The sequence below is a fragment of the Pithys albifrons genome, chromosome 8 (genome assembly GCF_047495875.1).
Source record: "Pithys albifrons albifrons isolate INPA30051 chromosome 8, PitAlb_v1, whole genome shotgun sequence".
Lineage (NCBI taxonomy): Eukaryota > Metazoa > Chordata > Aves > Passeriformes > Thamnophilidae > Pithys > Pithys albifrons.
The window spans coordinates 4211525-4228982 of NC_092465.1; the positions used below are offsets into that span (position 1 = coordinate 4211525).

The window sequence follows — 17458 nt, forward strand, 5'->3', positions numbered from 1 at the left end:
GAGAAAACCACTGCTCAGGTTGGGTTTTGTTGCTTCTTCCCTATGTAAAGTCTATTTGTTTGGTTTACTCATCTTCAGGAAGAAGTATGAATAACCTAATAGAAGTTGTGCTCAAATATTTTCAGTGTGAGTCACAATAAAACAATTCCTTGTGGAATTAGACTGACAAGAGCTACATGATATGTCTGTTCAGCCCCGTATTTTTTCTACTCTGCTTTCAAGTAAAATATATTTCATGTAAAGATGGATGCTGACATTGGTTGGTTGGGTTCTTTCCCATTAAATACAAAAAAACTTAAAAGAAAAAGTATTGCAGCCCCAAGTTTTGGTTTTTTTCCACCTCCTGTGAGCTTCATACACTGCACTGTGACTTCAGAGGACTTGGTTTAAGAGAGATATATGGCTTGGGTGTTAATCCCTGCTGCCAGGCCTTTCTCACAAACTCATCAGCTTCTTGGTCTGGGTTTCCAAAGGAGGACCATTCTGAGGTTCATTTCACATTGTTACTTCTGCTTGATCTGGAACTGCCCTTGCAGACTGGATTGATGCAGTATGGTTTAGGATAAGGTGAAGGTTGAGCTTGTGTGCTGAGCTCCTACATGTCAGTGAGATGTATGCTCTCATGTGCTACACAAGTCACAGGCTTGCACAGTCCCATGATCCAGGTCCATATAATCTTGTTCTGTTTTTCTGACAGGAAAGAAAGGGGTAGGAAAAGGGTAGGAGAAAGAGAGGAATGCCAAGGAAACAGCATAGCTGTGGTCCTTCATCTTCTATCCATCAGAACCCCCTTAAACTCAGTTCAACAGTGGGCAAGAATGGTTATCTCTACCAGCAGATACAGAAACTGCAGTATTACGCCTCAAATCAAGCCCATTTAATTATTTTCCCAACTAATCAGAAACTTCTGATCCTCCTGTGATTTGTCCTGAGAAAACCATGTTACCTAAAGGGATGATTCAAGTGCATAGGGAAGTTGGCATATTGTGCAGATTGGCACCCCTGTTCTGAAGAGTGTCCCTATAAAGATTATAATTCTACATTTTGTAACCTCTTCTAACTAGTGTTTCCTAGGTTGATTGAAACCAACACACATTGCCTATATTGTCATGTCATTACTAAAAATGTAAGTCTACTCCTTTATTCCTATTTATGGAGCCATGAGGCCATTCAGACTGGGCCCTGTCTTTCACATCACGAAGTTCAAAAAGAACATATCATTTTTATCTGGGTTTGGTGGTTTGTTTTTTTGGTTTGGTTTGGTTTTGTTTTGGTTGTTTTTGTTTGTTTCTTTGTGTGTGTGTGTGTGTGTGTGTTTGGTATCTATTCTGCTGTTGCTTCCATATCAATGGAGCAAAGCTTAGGGAATAGCCCTGTCTTTTCCTGAGGATGTGTTTAATGCAAAGAAGATGACTAACCTTCTTCAGAGACATCAAACAATTGCTTCCCTAATGCTTAACCCCCCAAATGGCTCCAATATCACATCTTCCTGCCTTCCATTGCTCTGTGCCACTATGTCACATGGGTATACCTCTATATTAAGAACTATTGGTATTTTATTGCCTGTATTTTAGGGGGTTTATTTTCCTTTTATTTTATTTTCTCCAAAAAGCCACCAGTGTCGGTCCAGTTTTACCAGTTATTCTACACATTCACAGTAGGGAACAATTGCTGTCCCAAGTAGATTATGCTCTAAAAAGCCAAGGCAGACAAAGGAAGCATTATCATCATTTTGTAAACAAGGAACCAAGGCGCAGGGAGATTAAATGATTTACCCAAGGTCGCCCAAAACATCCGGTCAAAGCCAAGAACTGAACCCACGTCTCCCGAGTCTCAATCAAGTGATTTAACTATGAGATCAAAGACTTATTGTGTATACCTGATATCTCCCCTATAAGACGTGGCAGCAAAACTTTTTTTCAGGTTAGGATCAATGCCACATAGAGTGCAGTAAATTTTGTATATGGCATATCTGTGCTGACAGCGTGTACCCACTTCTTGCATTCAGGTTCTTCCCAGGAAATAATTTCCCTTATTATTCTTCCATTGACAGTAATAAATTATCATCCTTCTCTAGATAACCCGCTGAAGGAGAGAATATGTGCACACAGTACATCAGATGAACACACAGAAAACTGTTTTTCTGCAAGGCCAAACTCAGTCATTTTATGGACTGTTTAAAATCCTTCCATGTTTAATGAAAAGTGGATGTTCCTACGACTATATGGACTTCATTTTGCCATTTCAGCTGAAAGCTGCAACACAAGACAAAGGATCCACACCCCTTATATGCACATGCCAAGAGAAGGCAGCAGAAAAGATCAGTATAAAAGCATCATTCATTATAAGCTCAGAGTGGTCTTTGATTTTGAGTCATTATTACTCACTCACTGGGGTCATTATATCGTTTTTGGGATGAAATATTCCTCTGTACACTGGGCCTCCATGGGGCCAAGATCCTACTTCGTCCCTTCAGTTTCAGGGGTAGTTTGGCTGAAAGTGACTGTAGGAAATGACACTGGATAGTCCCAACAGCATGGCAGCCAAAGGGAAGATGATCACAAGATCCTGCCCTTCATGTAGCCCTATCCTGAGGTCTGCCTGGTCTTTCTGCAAGTCAAACAGCTGCAGGTTTATGTCTGAGAGAGTATATGATTCCACACACTTCTACTGTTAATGCCATGAAGCACAAGAATAAAACCCAAGCCAAACACAACATCCTGACCTCACTTTTTAGGCTGATGTGTCTTGTAAAAAGAGCTCAGTGAGGGTGGAAGCCACAGAGGAATGACAAGGCGGAGCCTCACAGGGTCATTTGTCTGCCTCTGTGGTATTTTGGTAACATTAGGAGAGCAAAGATGCACTTCTAAATCTCTTCTCAGCTTTTCTTAGGTGTTCTGTGTTGTCACAAGCTTCCTTATGAAGGATAAGAGCTCATAACTTATTTTCTTGAGTGAGGTTATTTCTGTTATCGTGTGTCTCAGCATAGCACAAGATCAATACAGGAGACTGAACAACAGAGATCTCCATGCTGAAACATGATCATCCAAAAGGATATTGCTGGAGAAAGTCAACCAACCTGGACCAATGCAATACTGGAACATGTTGCATTTACCCAATTCAATATACCTGTAACATCCCAATGTGTTTGCATTGAAGGAAACAGAACTGTTCTGCTTTCTACTAAAGGAAAACTTGGGCTTTTGCTTAGACATCCTGATTTCTTGTGCAGAAATAGGATACACATGGATACCATAAATCAGGCTTACTTTTGCCAAAGAATATAATTATCTTTGGCATTTTGGATGACATTTCCAATTGGATTAAGGCACCGCATACAGATTCCTTTTAAAATTATTGATCTGTCACTACCATGGTTCTACTTACTTCTTTAGATGTTCAAAAAGGATTTTCATTGTGTCATAGTTGGGTCTAGGCAGCTTTTTTACCAGGCTCCTTATGGATTTGATGCGAGTGGTGTTGTCTTGGATTTCTAAGGGGAAAAAAAAGAGAAAATAACTGTTTGAGTGCCAAATTAGGGCATTGCTTTGCATAGTGTCCTAGCTGGTACCTTAGCAAGAAAATCATCATTATTATGTGGTTAAAACCAGAATATTTTCTACCTTCTATCACCTTAACAAAGTGTAAGTGTAGTTTATAAGAATTACAAATTCTCAATTTTAAGGAAGAATTTTTGGTTCACAGAACAATATTTTTATGGTTTTCATTTCTTTTATTAGATAATTAAACTGTTATTCTAAGCTAAAATACCTCCAATTAGTAAGGGACCCACATCTTAAGTGTAATTCCATTTTGGAATTACATTTGTCCAATGGTCAGCCTCTGTGATGGATGCACTTCTCAGGCAGTCCTTGTTGTCCTTTTTTCCCATCATGTTTGGAAATATAAAATGGTTTGCTGTTGTTTTTAGTAGTTCTTCCTGGTGAATAATTATCTCAGGAAGCTATTCCACTGTAACTATTTTCTTATACCTGTAACATCTGACAACTGGAATTTCTGCAGGAAAACATTTGTATTTCAAACTTACAATTAGTCATAAAGAATGAAGCACCAAGGGCTTAACATCTCTTTTTGAGGTGATAAGAACATTTCTATCCTTTTTACTAAGACATACCTTCCTGTTTTACCATGATTCATAGTTTTGTGGGAAAGGGTTGACCAACAACCCACATTTTCGTTGATTTGTATAAGATGTTGCAACTAAAGCAAAGTCATGTACAACTGTGCTTTCATTTAGGAACAGATTAGATAAGGTAGGTCTGAGGCAGGGAAAACATCTTGCATGTTACATGCCCTAGATAACCTGAGAATACTTTTCTGATCTTATCTATGATTTAATTATCACCTATCATTCTTCGTATATGTTCTTCTTTAATATTCATATTGCACTAACACCCAGAGATCTCAGTCACTATTAACTCCCAGTTGCAGTAGGTACTGCATAAGCATATGTGGTGATTAGTGCCTTGGTTCAAGATTTCACCAAAAAGAAGTTTCAAGCACAAATTTCCCTGCAATATCAATTTAAAAATTAAAATTGCCAGGAAAATATTCCTTCTTCAGCATGTATTGCTAATTCCTGTTGAGATTAATACTTCATACACACAGACACAGAAGTATATATTGATATTGTTTATAATTTTAACAGTTACATAGACATGGAAGACAAAGAGCTTAAAGTAGGCAGTGCATAAGTAATAGTTTCCAGTAAAAGAACCAAAACTTTTCTTATGGATTTATTCTATAGGAAGCCATGCAATTGAATAATAGTGATAAAGAAGTTAGTTAAACACAAATGAAAAACACATTTTCTGTGTATTTATCTCTTGTTCTGGTTTGACCTATAGAGAATCTTGCATTCCAAACAGCACCACCTCCCCCAGTCTTGAAACCCAGTCACGCCATGAAGTTTTCTGCCATTAGTACCATTCTTTTTTGTTCTGTGGATGTTCTGTCCAGTGGAAATGTGTCTGAAGCTACAAATGAAAATGATACGAAATTCTCAGAATTGAATTTATTGTAGGAAGTGGGTGCAAATTCTCTGGGCTTTTTATTTGTGCTACGTGGTGTGAGCCTCCAGGATCATCAGGTCCAACTGCTATCCCAGCACTGCCAAGGCCAACACTAACCTATGTCCCCAAGTGTCACATCTACACAGCTTTTAAACGTCTCCAGAGTTGGTAACTCCACCACTGCTCTGGGCAGCCTGTGCCAATGCTTAGCAATCACTTTAATGAAGAAATTTTTCCTAATACCCAATTTAAACCTCCTGACACTACTTGAAGCCAATTCCTTTTGTTTTGTCACTTGCTAACTGGGAGAAGAGACTCCACCTGGCTCCACTCTACTTTCAGGTAGTTGTAGAGAGAGAATAAGGTCTCTCCAGAGTCTCTATTTCTTCAGGGTAAACAACCCCAGCTCCCTCAGCAGCTCCTCATCAGACTTGTGCTCCAGACCCTTCCCCGGCTTTGTTGCCCTTCTTTGGACAAACCATGACACATTAAGACATGATATTCCCTCACTAGATTAGTTATATTTATATTGGGGCTGCCCTACCTTTACTGCAACTTCTCAAATGCAGGTTCTCAACTAGTTTATTTTTTTATTCTAGTTTGTTTGTTTTTTCCTAAGAATTCAATGGACTTCAGTGGAACTGAGACACTGAGGCAAGGGCAAACTCAATGGTAGGAAGGGCTCACTGTCTGTTGCAGAATATTTACAAGGAAATGTCATACATTAGAACTTTATTGTGCTCTCTTGAAGGAAGTGTCTCTGCTTTGTGATAACATAGGTACCAGCTTGGTAACCACTTTCCCTACAGAAACAGCTGCTTAAAGGGGCTGCACTTCTTTGTGAGGTGCTTTTGTAAAAGAAATAAAATAAAAAGAGCAGTATTAATTTAGGGAGAAGTTATTTATTGAGAGAATAGCAAGGGTAGAAAACTCTGTTTCAGGGCTCACTGTACCAAAGTCATCAGCACTGATACACAAGAGACATTTAGGTAGGCACTAAAGCATGAAAACAGGAGAAATTTTGCATAAAATTATGTTGTGAATCGGTCTATTTGTTAATTGTTAGTCTATTGTAAAAGAAAAAAAAACAGGCAACATGTGGTAACTTTATTCAGCATTTCTGAACTGGGAATGATAAACACCTCTGCCTGGCTCTGGCATTTATCAGTACTGAGATATTATTACCACATAGAGTCACAGCATGGTTACTGTTATCATCAAAAAAAAAAAGAGCCAGCTAATCTTAATGGTTTGTAAAGCCGTTACCTGCACTGGTCTGACATTTATCATGATCATTTTACCACATGAGTCCTACATTGCAAAGGTATTTTATCTGGAAGGGACATCACTATGAATTATTATTTGCAGCTAGGTAGAAAATTGTATGTTGTAGATACCTTTTCTCATTATAAATCACAGTCACATTTCACCATTTCCCACACAAAGCTGCTGAGCCCAGGCTTTTTGCCATAACACTTAGTCTCGCTCCCTTTTATAGTTCCATGAAAATATTGGATACTCTTTCATTAAAATGGTTGATATTGGTGTTTTTTTTTTTAAATGCTCTATACACGCTTGATTTTTCTCTAGTATAAAAGAATTTGTTTTTCCACTTGAGAAGCTGAAGAGGATAAACCGTTCATTTTTTTTATTAGAGCTTACTCTCGCTTCAGTTTTTCTGACTGGGCTTGTCTTTACTCTTGACCTTGTTGATGGAATATTTAACAGATCAGATGCAAGATCTTATGTTTCATTTGCAATACCTATGTATTTGCTTTATTTCTGTAAAGTCTTCAGTTCCACTTTCCTAGAAATTTTCTGCTTTCAGATTCCTAACTAGAAAGATTTTTTAATTTAAGCTTTTTTGAGATTTTTCTCTGTATCTTGCACAAATGGAGGGAAGAAATCCTTAACCATAATTTTTATAAATAGGTGGGTAAAAGTTATCCCCTTCTTTGTGCTGTATCAGGATGTCCAGCAGTGCAATGTGAAAACGAAGGAAAACACTCTGAACAGCTGTTAAATTCTCCAGCTAAGTCTAGAAAATGAAGCAGAGCAGTTGGAATAAAAAGAAACAGCACTGGTTCTAATGATATTCTTTTTATTGTGAAAATTGGTGAAAATCTGAGGAAAAAAAAATCCCCTTTTGGAAAGTTAGACTCTCTTTTCCCTGTGAACATTTTGGAAGGAAAAGTCATCATAATCTTATTTATCAAATAAAGAATGAGAGGAAGAGTTAAACCTTTTTGCATTTTGGGGGGAAATTATGTGAGACATAGGGGATAATTTCAGCAGATTAGGATACTCTGAAGTGAATCACAGATGGTTTTTCCATGTAAAAGAATCATAGAAAACATATTTAGAATTTGGGTTACTGTCTTTAAAAATAGGGCTGGCTCCCTTTAACAGAGCAAACTGTGGGGATGCTCTCTTGTTTATATTTAAATGAAGAATGCATTGAAAAAAACTCCTTCTTACTATTATATAAGCTCCTTTGTAAATGAGCTTTGGATAAACATTATAGCACAGAAGAAAACATGATGTGTCTGTAACACTAACAGTGGCTGGGTAAAAATGAATGAAGAAAGTAACCTTTAGCACTTGTGCCCATAAAGAATACTTAAGTGAATCCCACCGAATCTTTCTTTTAATCATTAATTTTAAATGGACATAGATGTTTACAACAAGCCACTTTGTTTCAGAACAGGAAGTCCAGGGTTTATCTCCAATAACTTGTGCTGGCTAGGAAGGGATGGATGTCTCTAACCTGACATGCATTCATTATTTTGTAAGGTACTGGGGTCTGACCCGTGACCCTCCTCAGACCTGCTGCATTATTCATGTCCAACTTACTTTGTGTAGTTTTACTATAGCACCCACTTCCCTTTTTCCAGGCATTTCAGTGTCTTGTGCATGTTTAATGTTAAATGGCATTTATGCCTCACATTAATGCCTAATTTTATCACAAGCTATGGTTTCTTTTTTTATGTTTGTCAGCCTCACGGCTGAAGTGCTGAAAAAACCCCAGTGACTTATGAATCTGCATAAAATATCGAACTATTGATCTGCCACCTTTTGTTGTTGTTGCTTCTTTAGGCATATTTTTTTTCTGATTTTCTTACAGGCTCTTCTCACCTTGTTTTGTTTTTTTGGATGAGATTTTTGCTGTGGTTAAAACGTCACACACTGTTGCTACAGCAAAATCTGCCTGCCAAGAGTTTTTCCAAAAATTCGCGACTGATTCTGCTGCCGAGAGAAAGACAAGACTTGTCTGGGGTTTTTTTTAGGGGGGGTTGTTTATTCCATCTTTTTTTTTTTTTTTTTGACTCAGAACAGGGTGGTTTAGGTGGATTTTTGAGTGCTAATGAAATTGTGAGACTTATGGTGCTGGCTACAGCCAGCCGGAGTGTGGGCAGACGCTCTGTGAGCTTCCCCACTGTGCTGCTGTGCAAGCATCCCCGCTGTTATGTTTGCTATAGTTTTAATGTCTGTGAAAAATTCCTGATGCAACTAAATTATGTTCTGCCCTCTTGTTTGTATAAATAAACACCCAACTTAGCCAATTCATCTTGCTCTTGCCCATTTTAGAAGCCTGCACTGTCACACAATGCTTAACCCCGGTCCTTGATAGCTTTGGTGTTTTCTGGGAATGAAAACTTGGTTAAAAGAGTGCTCTGTTGGCTTGATTTTTTTTTTTTCAGGCACATCAACTCCCCAAAACTCTGCTTTCATTTTGTAAGTCTTCATATTCTGGAAGTCATGCTGGCTCAAATACACATTTTTTTTAATCTAAATATATAGACAACTTATTCATATTGCTTTTAATGTTAGAATATTTTAATGTTACTGCATACAACATAAAAGTCCCAATTTTAATCACACTCAGTACACTCTGGCAATCCTCTGCTGCAGAGATGTTGTAAAATATTTCCGTGTTTTTTAAAAAAATCTATAAGAAGTGTTCAAACTAACTAATATTTGCTATAAGGAAAATAAGCAATTTGTGATCCGAATTGATTTACTTTTTATTCATGCCTCAGAATTAGATCTTGAAAAGAAAATGAGAATTGCTTGAAAACTCTCTATCTGGGCAATTGATAAATTCATCCTATGTGATATAAAATAGAATTTGCAATGAATATTCATACAACTTTTGTGATCCATTAGCAAGACCCAAGACAATGAGTTTGCAACTCAATCCCATTTAACAAAAATATATGTGGAATTAATGGGAAAAAACAGCATTTAGAAAAGTTAAACTTTAATGTATCAAACTCCAGGTGCCAGAGTTTGAGGGAAATAACCAATAATAGTCATTTTTTACATATTTGATGGGACTGATTATGCAATGTGCAACTCTAAATGGCTTATAGCACATTGTAGCATGGTTCCATCCCATTGGCTACAGTAGGGTGCAGGCAGATGGATGACAGTGACAAGGAGAGAAGTGCTTTTGCTTAGCCGTGCGTTAAGATGCCATCCAGAAGCTCTGTGCACTGCAGACACTTCATTAGGATGCCAGGATAATGGTAAACTACCACTCAGAGTGACACCCCATTTCCTGCTTACTGAGCTCTCCAACCTCGGCAGATGTCAACAATCTCACAGTGCTACAGAGCAGACCTAACTTTCCAGGCACTTTGACTCCAATTTTTTTCCCTTAACAGTGCCATACATTACATGCAATATGTAACAGCAAGTACCAAACAGAAAACAAAATTTGCTGCCCTAATTATAACAAAGCAGCATCTGACTTAGGTACCGCATGCCCAGCGTACATACAACCAGTTAGGAAGCAGCAAGGGGAATGATCCTTGTCAGTCGATTTTGCGGGTTAATTAGACTTAGGACTTTGATAGCTGATGGATAGTCTGATCCCAACTGAAATGACTGTGCTACACTGCTAACTTCTACCAAGCACAGGAAAAATATGCCGAGCTCTTTTCATGGTGTTTTGTACACTGGAAGAGCCTTGTGCGGGCTTTTCTGTGCAGCAAGAGCAGACTTGAGCATCTGGACGGTGTGATATTTTCTCTGCAAATGCACAACTCGAGGCCATAATGCACCTCCCCAACAGCAGTTAAAGCCAGCAGAGAGCCTGTGCTACGAGGCTTGACCTGCGCTCCTTTCCAAACACAAATAGTTGCTCATGCTTTCAAAAAGCATCTTCAAAGACAGAAACAGCATCAATCACGTCACTATTTATAATTTAACTTAATTTCTTGAACTTTATGTTTTTAAAATGAGGAATCCTGTTTATTCCATGTAATAGGAATTTTCCTACCTCTTTTTTGGGGTGCAATGAGGTGACCTAGTTGTGCTGTGTCCTACCACAGCACTGGCCCATCACTACTTGTTTTTATACTGTGAAGTGGTGGAACATCACTGCCAGCTCCTGAAACCCCTGCTCGTCTCTCCTTCCAAGCCTTCCCTGCTGAACATGGGCTTCCACTGGCATCCCTCTGGTCCTCACCCATGATCTCCAGAGTGCCATGTCATTGAAGACCTGTGGATGGACAGCGATCTGGGACACCAAAGACCTGCAGCAAGGTGGAAGGATGCACAAGAATGAGGTAGCCAAACATTACTCAGCTTTCACCTTATGTGGAAATTAGGACGCTGAATAGGAACCATCCCAGAACAATCACAAAGTCGGAGCTGTATCACATTTATTCAGCTGTTGGCTGTTTTCCCCAGGCAAAATTCCCACCAAAGGTGTCAAACGCACTCTGACTGCTCTCTGTGAACTGCAGAGCCCTTGGCATTGCTGTGGAGAGGAAGGATCGAGCCCCTTGTCTGTATGCCAGGAGAGATCCCAGGAAGAGTGAAAACTGGAGATATGTTTTAGGTGGTTAAACTGCAAATTTATACACTTAAAAAGAGACTTTTAAAATATACTGGGAATATTTTTTTGCATATTTATTCTGGTATTTTTGTTCTGCTCTGCCTAACCTTTAGTATATTAACCTCCAGCAAAACAAGGAAATAAAGAAGTTCATTTCTCAGCTGACCCATATGAAAGGGTTAAAAGGATTCAATATTTTTAGTAATCAAAGAAAAGCATACATTTTACTTTTCCTTTTTCTTTTCTTCTAACATTAAAAAAAAAAGTAAACAGCATCTCCCCAAGGGAGATTTATATTTGAAGACTGTTCATTATATCATTTGAATAAGACTAGACCTGGCCTTTTGACTTTGAACCACTACCAAATTTCAGGCTGTGAGGAAATTGTTCTACATTTCCTGACAAATTGAGTTAAGCAGACATTAAGTGGGCTTTAAGAAAACAAATGGCCATCTTTATCACAGGTGGACACTGATGGCTTAATGGGGCCTGGGCTGATTGTATCACTTCTAATGGCTTGACGGGAAGCATTAGGGTTTTTGCATAAAGAACTGGCATTGCGAACCCTGCTAACACAGACCTGTCAAGCGTTCTGTATCCCTTTGTGCATGGAAGCAGATGTTTGTATGTATACTATGAACTGGCATTAGAGCAAGCGACAGATGCCTGTATGAATGCCAGGTTTGTGAATTTTTACAGCAGGAGCATGTTCTGAGGAAGTGCAGCCCTGCCCTCTATCATAGGTAATTCCCAGTGGAACTTGCTAAATCCCAGCTATGTTTTCATTATTTGGTTTTCCTAGCAACTGGATGAATGTGTCTGTCCTGAAAATGCAAGCGATGAGAACGCTACCAAATTCTTACAAATTCGCAGGAGCGAGGGCTGGTTTGAAGTTATTATTTTCTGCAATTTCCTTTTGCACCATGTAATCTAACCCAACCTTTCTCAGAGGGGAAAGTGGTATTATAGCTATATAATTAAAACTTGCATTAATGCTAGCTGGTGAACCGTTCTCCCCCCTCCTCTTCCTGCCCCCCACCCCCAGCAAAAAACAAAATAATGCTGAATTCGATACACGGCGTTTCGCCGCCTTCCACATTCACAACTTGCACTATAGTTGTCTGTCAACAATACGAACAGGTAGCTTGCAGTCCATTAAACAAACACAGTGCCCCCCTCACTTTTATTTGACATTTTATTTGGCTGTGACAAATGAGCAGCAGTTGGATTATAACATAATTTGTCTTGTCTTTATTACCAGCACAAAGGACACCATTCATTAATTATTCTGCCGTTGCAGCTTAACACTAACTGGAAAGGTCCCTCTTCGGACAGATGGCGGGGACGATGTTATTTATATCAATCAGCCAAAATCCTCAACAAGGATTACTGTTCCTGAGACTACAATGATTTATTTCTTTTTACCTCACCCTCCCTCAACCCCCTTCTGCTTTCAGAGATTTCTCTATAAAAATGAAATTTGATGGGAATCTTAAAGCAAAGCCATATTTAACCTGTTAGCTTGCAAAACAACATGCATGCTACATCAGTTTAACTACATTATGTTAGTTGCATATTTTGAATTGTTTCAGCTTTTTTTTCCTTTTTTTTGTTCTTTTTCCCTTTTTTCCCGCTTTTTTTTTTTTTAATATCTTCTACTCCTGCAGAAAAGATTAACCAAGGGTCTTGGAGCAGCAAGTTCAGCAAAAGTTTGCCTTTTCTGTAACACCATACTGCTGTTGTCCCCAGGGACCACCAGGATCAGGAAATAGTGCCAGCTGTCAGGATTTCTGTCTCTGATAAGATGAGATGACCCACCTTATTACACAGAGACCACCAGTAGACCCTTCTGCGAGATGAACTCGGATGTTTATTAAAACTCCAGGCTAAACTGAGGGTCAAATCATACAGGAGACAGATGCTCATCAATTCCTACCGGATGCAAGTCTTTATTCAGTATCAAGGGGTGGAGGGATTTTACCTAACTTGTGCTGTCGTGTTAACGATCCTGCCCAACGCGTGATCAAACAGTAATCATCGCCACCGTTCTAATCCAGATGTAAAAATCATCTGAGCATCATTTACAGGGGCTCAGGAACGCTGCCCTGCCTCACACACAGCCATCCACATGGATATTTATATCACACCAGGACTGAGGCATTTAAAGTTTTATCCAAGTTGCACATACTGCTAATAAAGACTAAAATGCAGAAACTTTCATTGTCTGAAGAAATTATTGGTATAACCTTGGTGTCCTGATTAGTTTGCAAATATTAAAAGTCCCATCAAGACAAATATCAGCAACATGCAAATACCCTTGCAGGTTGTGATTAAGATTTTAAATGTATCCTTTTGCTTTTAGTTAATGAAAAACAAAGTCTTGGAGGATCTAAGTTGTAATTTATTAAACATGAAAGGCTCCTTGATGAAATATAGAAATGAGATATATTTTGCATTTCAAAGATTTAAGCTGACAACTTACTTGCATGCAAATAAGAGCAAGATTTGTAAAAATATTTGAAAAGAAATTATTCCTGAATGTACTTATTACAATAATGTGGCATGTAGATAAGAGAAACACACAGCATTAAAAGACATTCATTTCTCCAAAGTCTTAAAATTAGCTTCTTTCTGCCATTGTGTATTAATGTTCTTCTTCAGGAATGCAGCATATTAAAGAACTGAACAGAATTAGTAATAAATTTGTTAATTACAAATTTAAGCAACACAACTGTGTTGTTTTCCCAATATGTTTTTTTTCAAAAGCAGAATTGCTAATGCATTTTAATCATTTATGTATAAACATTTGAAGATAAAATATTCTGAAGTTTATCAATTTCAAGAGCTGTTTATTTGCTGGCAAAATAGGGCATGTTATACAACATATATCTTATCATTTTTGCTCATCAAATCCCCATTTGCTGAATGCAAATTTCTCTGGTCTAAGTGCTCTTGCACCTCAATTTAAATGAATAATAGGATAGACTCTATTAAAATCGGTTTAAGGTTGCCATGGGTGACATATCAGTAGGGTTAAAATGAGAAAAAAGGTCACAGAGGCAGTCCTTACAACCTGTTTTTTTTATTATTATTATAATGAAGCATATGTAAGTATCTATGTAGGTTTAAATTACAACATATTGATATTGTAGACAATACTTAGTTTGGGGATATTTTTCTATTTTTTTAAATTTTTTTTTTAGACAGCATAGTCCACACCAAATAAATGTGAAATTATAGTGTCATCAATAACTCTGGGAATGGATTCAGTTGCACTGAAAATTAGAGAGTAAAGCCTCAGTGCAATAACACTGTAGACTGACAGATTGTGGATTTGTAGAAATAACAGAGAACTCAGAAAAAGCCTGTACTTTTGCTGCTGCAAATCCTTCATTTCAAGGAACCAGCAAGGTACTGTAATCATATTAACAAAGCAGCCAGAAACTATACCCAAACACCTCATTTAAGAAGAATTTGGAGTCTTCAGCTAACCTGATTTATGGGATTATGCATGCAGTTATTTGATAAGTATTGAAAATACTACCACTTCACACTGAAGCCTTCCTTGATCTATCTTTTTGTGTCTGTGTCATAGTCTTATCCTGTTTAAAGCTTAAAAAATACTGCTTCTGACCATTCTAAAGACTTAGAGAATAAAGTAAAATCACAACTTTCCTGAATTCTTTTTGATCCTTTAAAAGTCAAATTTATTTATTTTAGTAGTCCCCTTATTACTCACGACTTTTTTTTTAATATTGTGCATAATTTTCACTTGGCTTTCACAGACTCAGATTTTTGATATGAGGAAACATTATATTTCCTCTTTTTTTTTTTCCTAACCTACAATAAGAAGAAAAATCTCCTTATTTGCTAAGGTTACAGTGTTAGTTTAATTTTCATAGGAGCAGTGGAATATTTTGAAGTGAGTAACATTTACCAAGTCATTAGTTTTATGCAAACTAGGGAGGAAGATGAAAGAAAAAAAATTATCAATTATTTATAGATTGTTAAAATGTATCGTCGTGCAGTGCTACTGTATAGAAATGACAATTAGCCAAACTTACCTTCTATAATTAATAATGCATATATTATGCTCTTTGGGCAACTAATCACCAGTTCTACAAATTTGTTTGACACTGATGAAGATACCTAGCACACGCATGGGTTAAAATAAGGAAGGCAGAACAATGTTCTCCCATTAAGGAATGGCCAGCTGGAACAAGCTTTCAGCTATTTCAGCGCTCCTTAAACTCACGCCGTGCTTCCAGTTGACAAAATGGTGGTGGTCCTACCCAAGCACTTTGACAACCTGATTGGCACATGTGAAATTAAAATCCAAAGGCTCCTAACGGGGAAGGTCTCCCAAACTGGCGGTTTGACTGATACACTGAAAGCAACCCACCGCATTTATCACCCTCTGCCTCGGCTCGAAACTTTGGAAGACGGCAACAGCAGTGCTCCTTATGTCCAAGCTACTGGCCAGGCAGGCGCGGATCAGCAGGCCACGCTGCGCAACCTGTTTCCCCGGCGGTACAGATTTGGAACCGGCAGATATAGCTCGCGAGGGGCAGCCGCTCCATTCGCACCTATCAAAACAACAGGCAGGGCTGCCACGCGCGCGGCGAGAGGAGCGGGGTGGGTGGGAGGCAGCCCCGCTGTGGGTGTGAAGGGATGAGGGGAATGCCACGCGTGCATCCCAGTGCGATGGGGCCAAGGTGGGCCACCACTCACGGCCAGGTGGCTTCATCACACCAACCAACCTGTTTTTCTTCTCTGTGCCTTAAGGAGAGACTCTTAAGTATCATTTTCCCCTTGAAACTGTTTGGGGTTTTTTTATGCCTTTGAAAGGTGCTTTTCTTTCTTTTTTTTCCCTTTTAGTTTTATTTTTCTCCTTTGAAAATTTGCTCTCATGGTACAGCTATTAGTGCCAGGTCTCTCACTAAAATGTTAGTCATTGCCATCCCCCTTTTGTGGGATCCTAAGAGCATTCTTATGGCAGTTGTGGTGGGATTCAGCCACTTAGATGCTGGCAGCTAACCATGTCAGAGAGTTACCCTGTTGTATCCATGTTATCCTCCAATCGTGCCAAGAAATAAGGAGCTTCTGAGACACTTCATGCAGTGCCCCAGGTGCTCTAAGGCATATTAAACGGCCCTAAATGCATCAGAGTAAATAGATTTACCTGATGCAGCTGATTATTTATTTATTTAGAGGTGGTATCTGCAGGCTTGTAACCCAGTGCACTCCCTTATGCTTTCAGAGGTGGGTCATGCTCCATCCTTGACATTGTCTTTCAGTAGCAAAGGGTTGTGTAAGAATTTGAGTGTTCATAGGAAAAGTTGTCCCAGCACATCTTGACAATAATCTCTTGTTATGGAAATATTTGGATCCATGTCTACAGATCTTTCAATCTATAGGGTTCAGCTGCTCCCATGACTAGTGGCTCCTTGGTTGTGAATCAGCTCCATGATGAAAATTCCAGGTAAACCATTATTTTGTATTCCTTCTCTGTTTCCCAGTGATTTTACTGCACCATTTTCAAGGAAAGATCCCCTTTGCAAAACCAAATGGTTCCCACCTTGTGATAAACTCCAGTAAAGATTTGTTAATAGCTTTGATCACTGTCTACTTGTTAACACACAGAATATTAAAGGGCCCTCCACACTCACAGGGGGCAGTATGGAATAATTATTATTTTTTATTTGTGATAAGCATACTATCTGTAATAATTTATGGACATTCTTGAATTTATAAATATTCAGGCTTTGCCAAATATTTTAACTATCCCTCCATGGCAAATTGTCTTTAAATACTGGCAGTTTTTTTTCTTTTTAACATTTACTTGTGGACCAGAAACACTTGCAGTCTATTGCCCCTGGCCTTCTGTGAGAATGTTAGTTAGCAATACTCATAAAAACTCAATTCATCAATGTGAACATAATTTGCTATGAACAGAAAGCTCACAAAAGGGTGAATTTGTCAGATAGACAGGTGGCCTGAGATCTCTCCCTGATACTGAACGATATGAATAATAGATTCTGGTAAATGTATGCCAAGACTTGAGCTGTAAACACAGCTGCCTCCATTCCCTTCCAGAATAACAGCTTCGAGAACGAAAGCACAGGAACCACAGTTCCACCTGAGGACTAAGCCTGTGCATGTACACACACACACACACAAACACACACACTCACACACACACACACAAATGCAATGTACTTGCAGGCTCACAAAGAAAACAATCCCAGAAAACGGATATAGCCCTTTCCAGCTCCTTTCGCAGACCCTTGCTCTGAGCGGATTTTAACATGTGTGGAGAGCAGAAGGAGGGAATAATAGAAAACATTTAAAATATATTTTAAAATATCTGCAGTCACAGAAATAAATTTTTCTGTGATCCAAAGGAAAAAAAAAGGCAAAACCAAACCAAACCCTCAGCTGGCTTTTACAGGTAAAGAATCCAGACGTAAGATGGGGAGAAAAGTATCATAATGTCATAGCTGAACATGTATAAAATAAAATTATAGAGCCTTTTTGCTTTGATACTACCTCCAAAAATTAGTTAACTGTAATGATCCTT

General features: G+C 38.5%; 1 protein-coding gene across 1 annotated transcript in view; it reads right to left on the reverse strand.

The window, feature by feature from the left end:
• The window catches only part of ARHGAP15 (Rho GTPase activating protein 15), a 329404-nt gene that overhangs the window by 20402 nt on the left and 291544 nt on the right, over positions 1–17458 (reverse strand). Inside the window, exon 13 of the mRNA XM_071562294.1 lies at positions 3388–3493. Within this exon, the coding sequence (XP_071418395.1) occupies positions 3388–3493 (106 nt within the window). The remainder of the gene's footprint in view (positions 1–3387; positions 3494–17458) is intronic.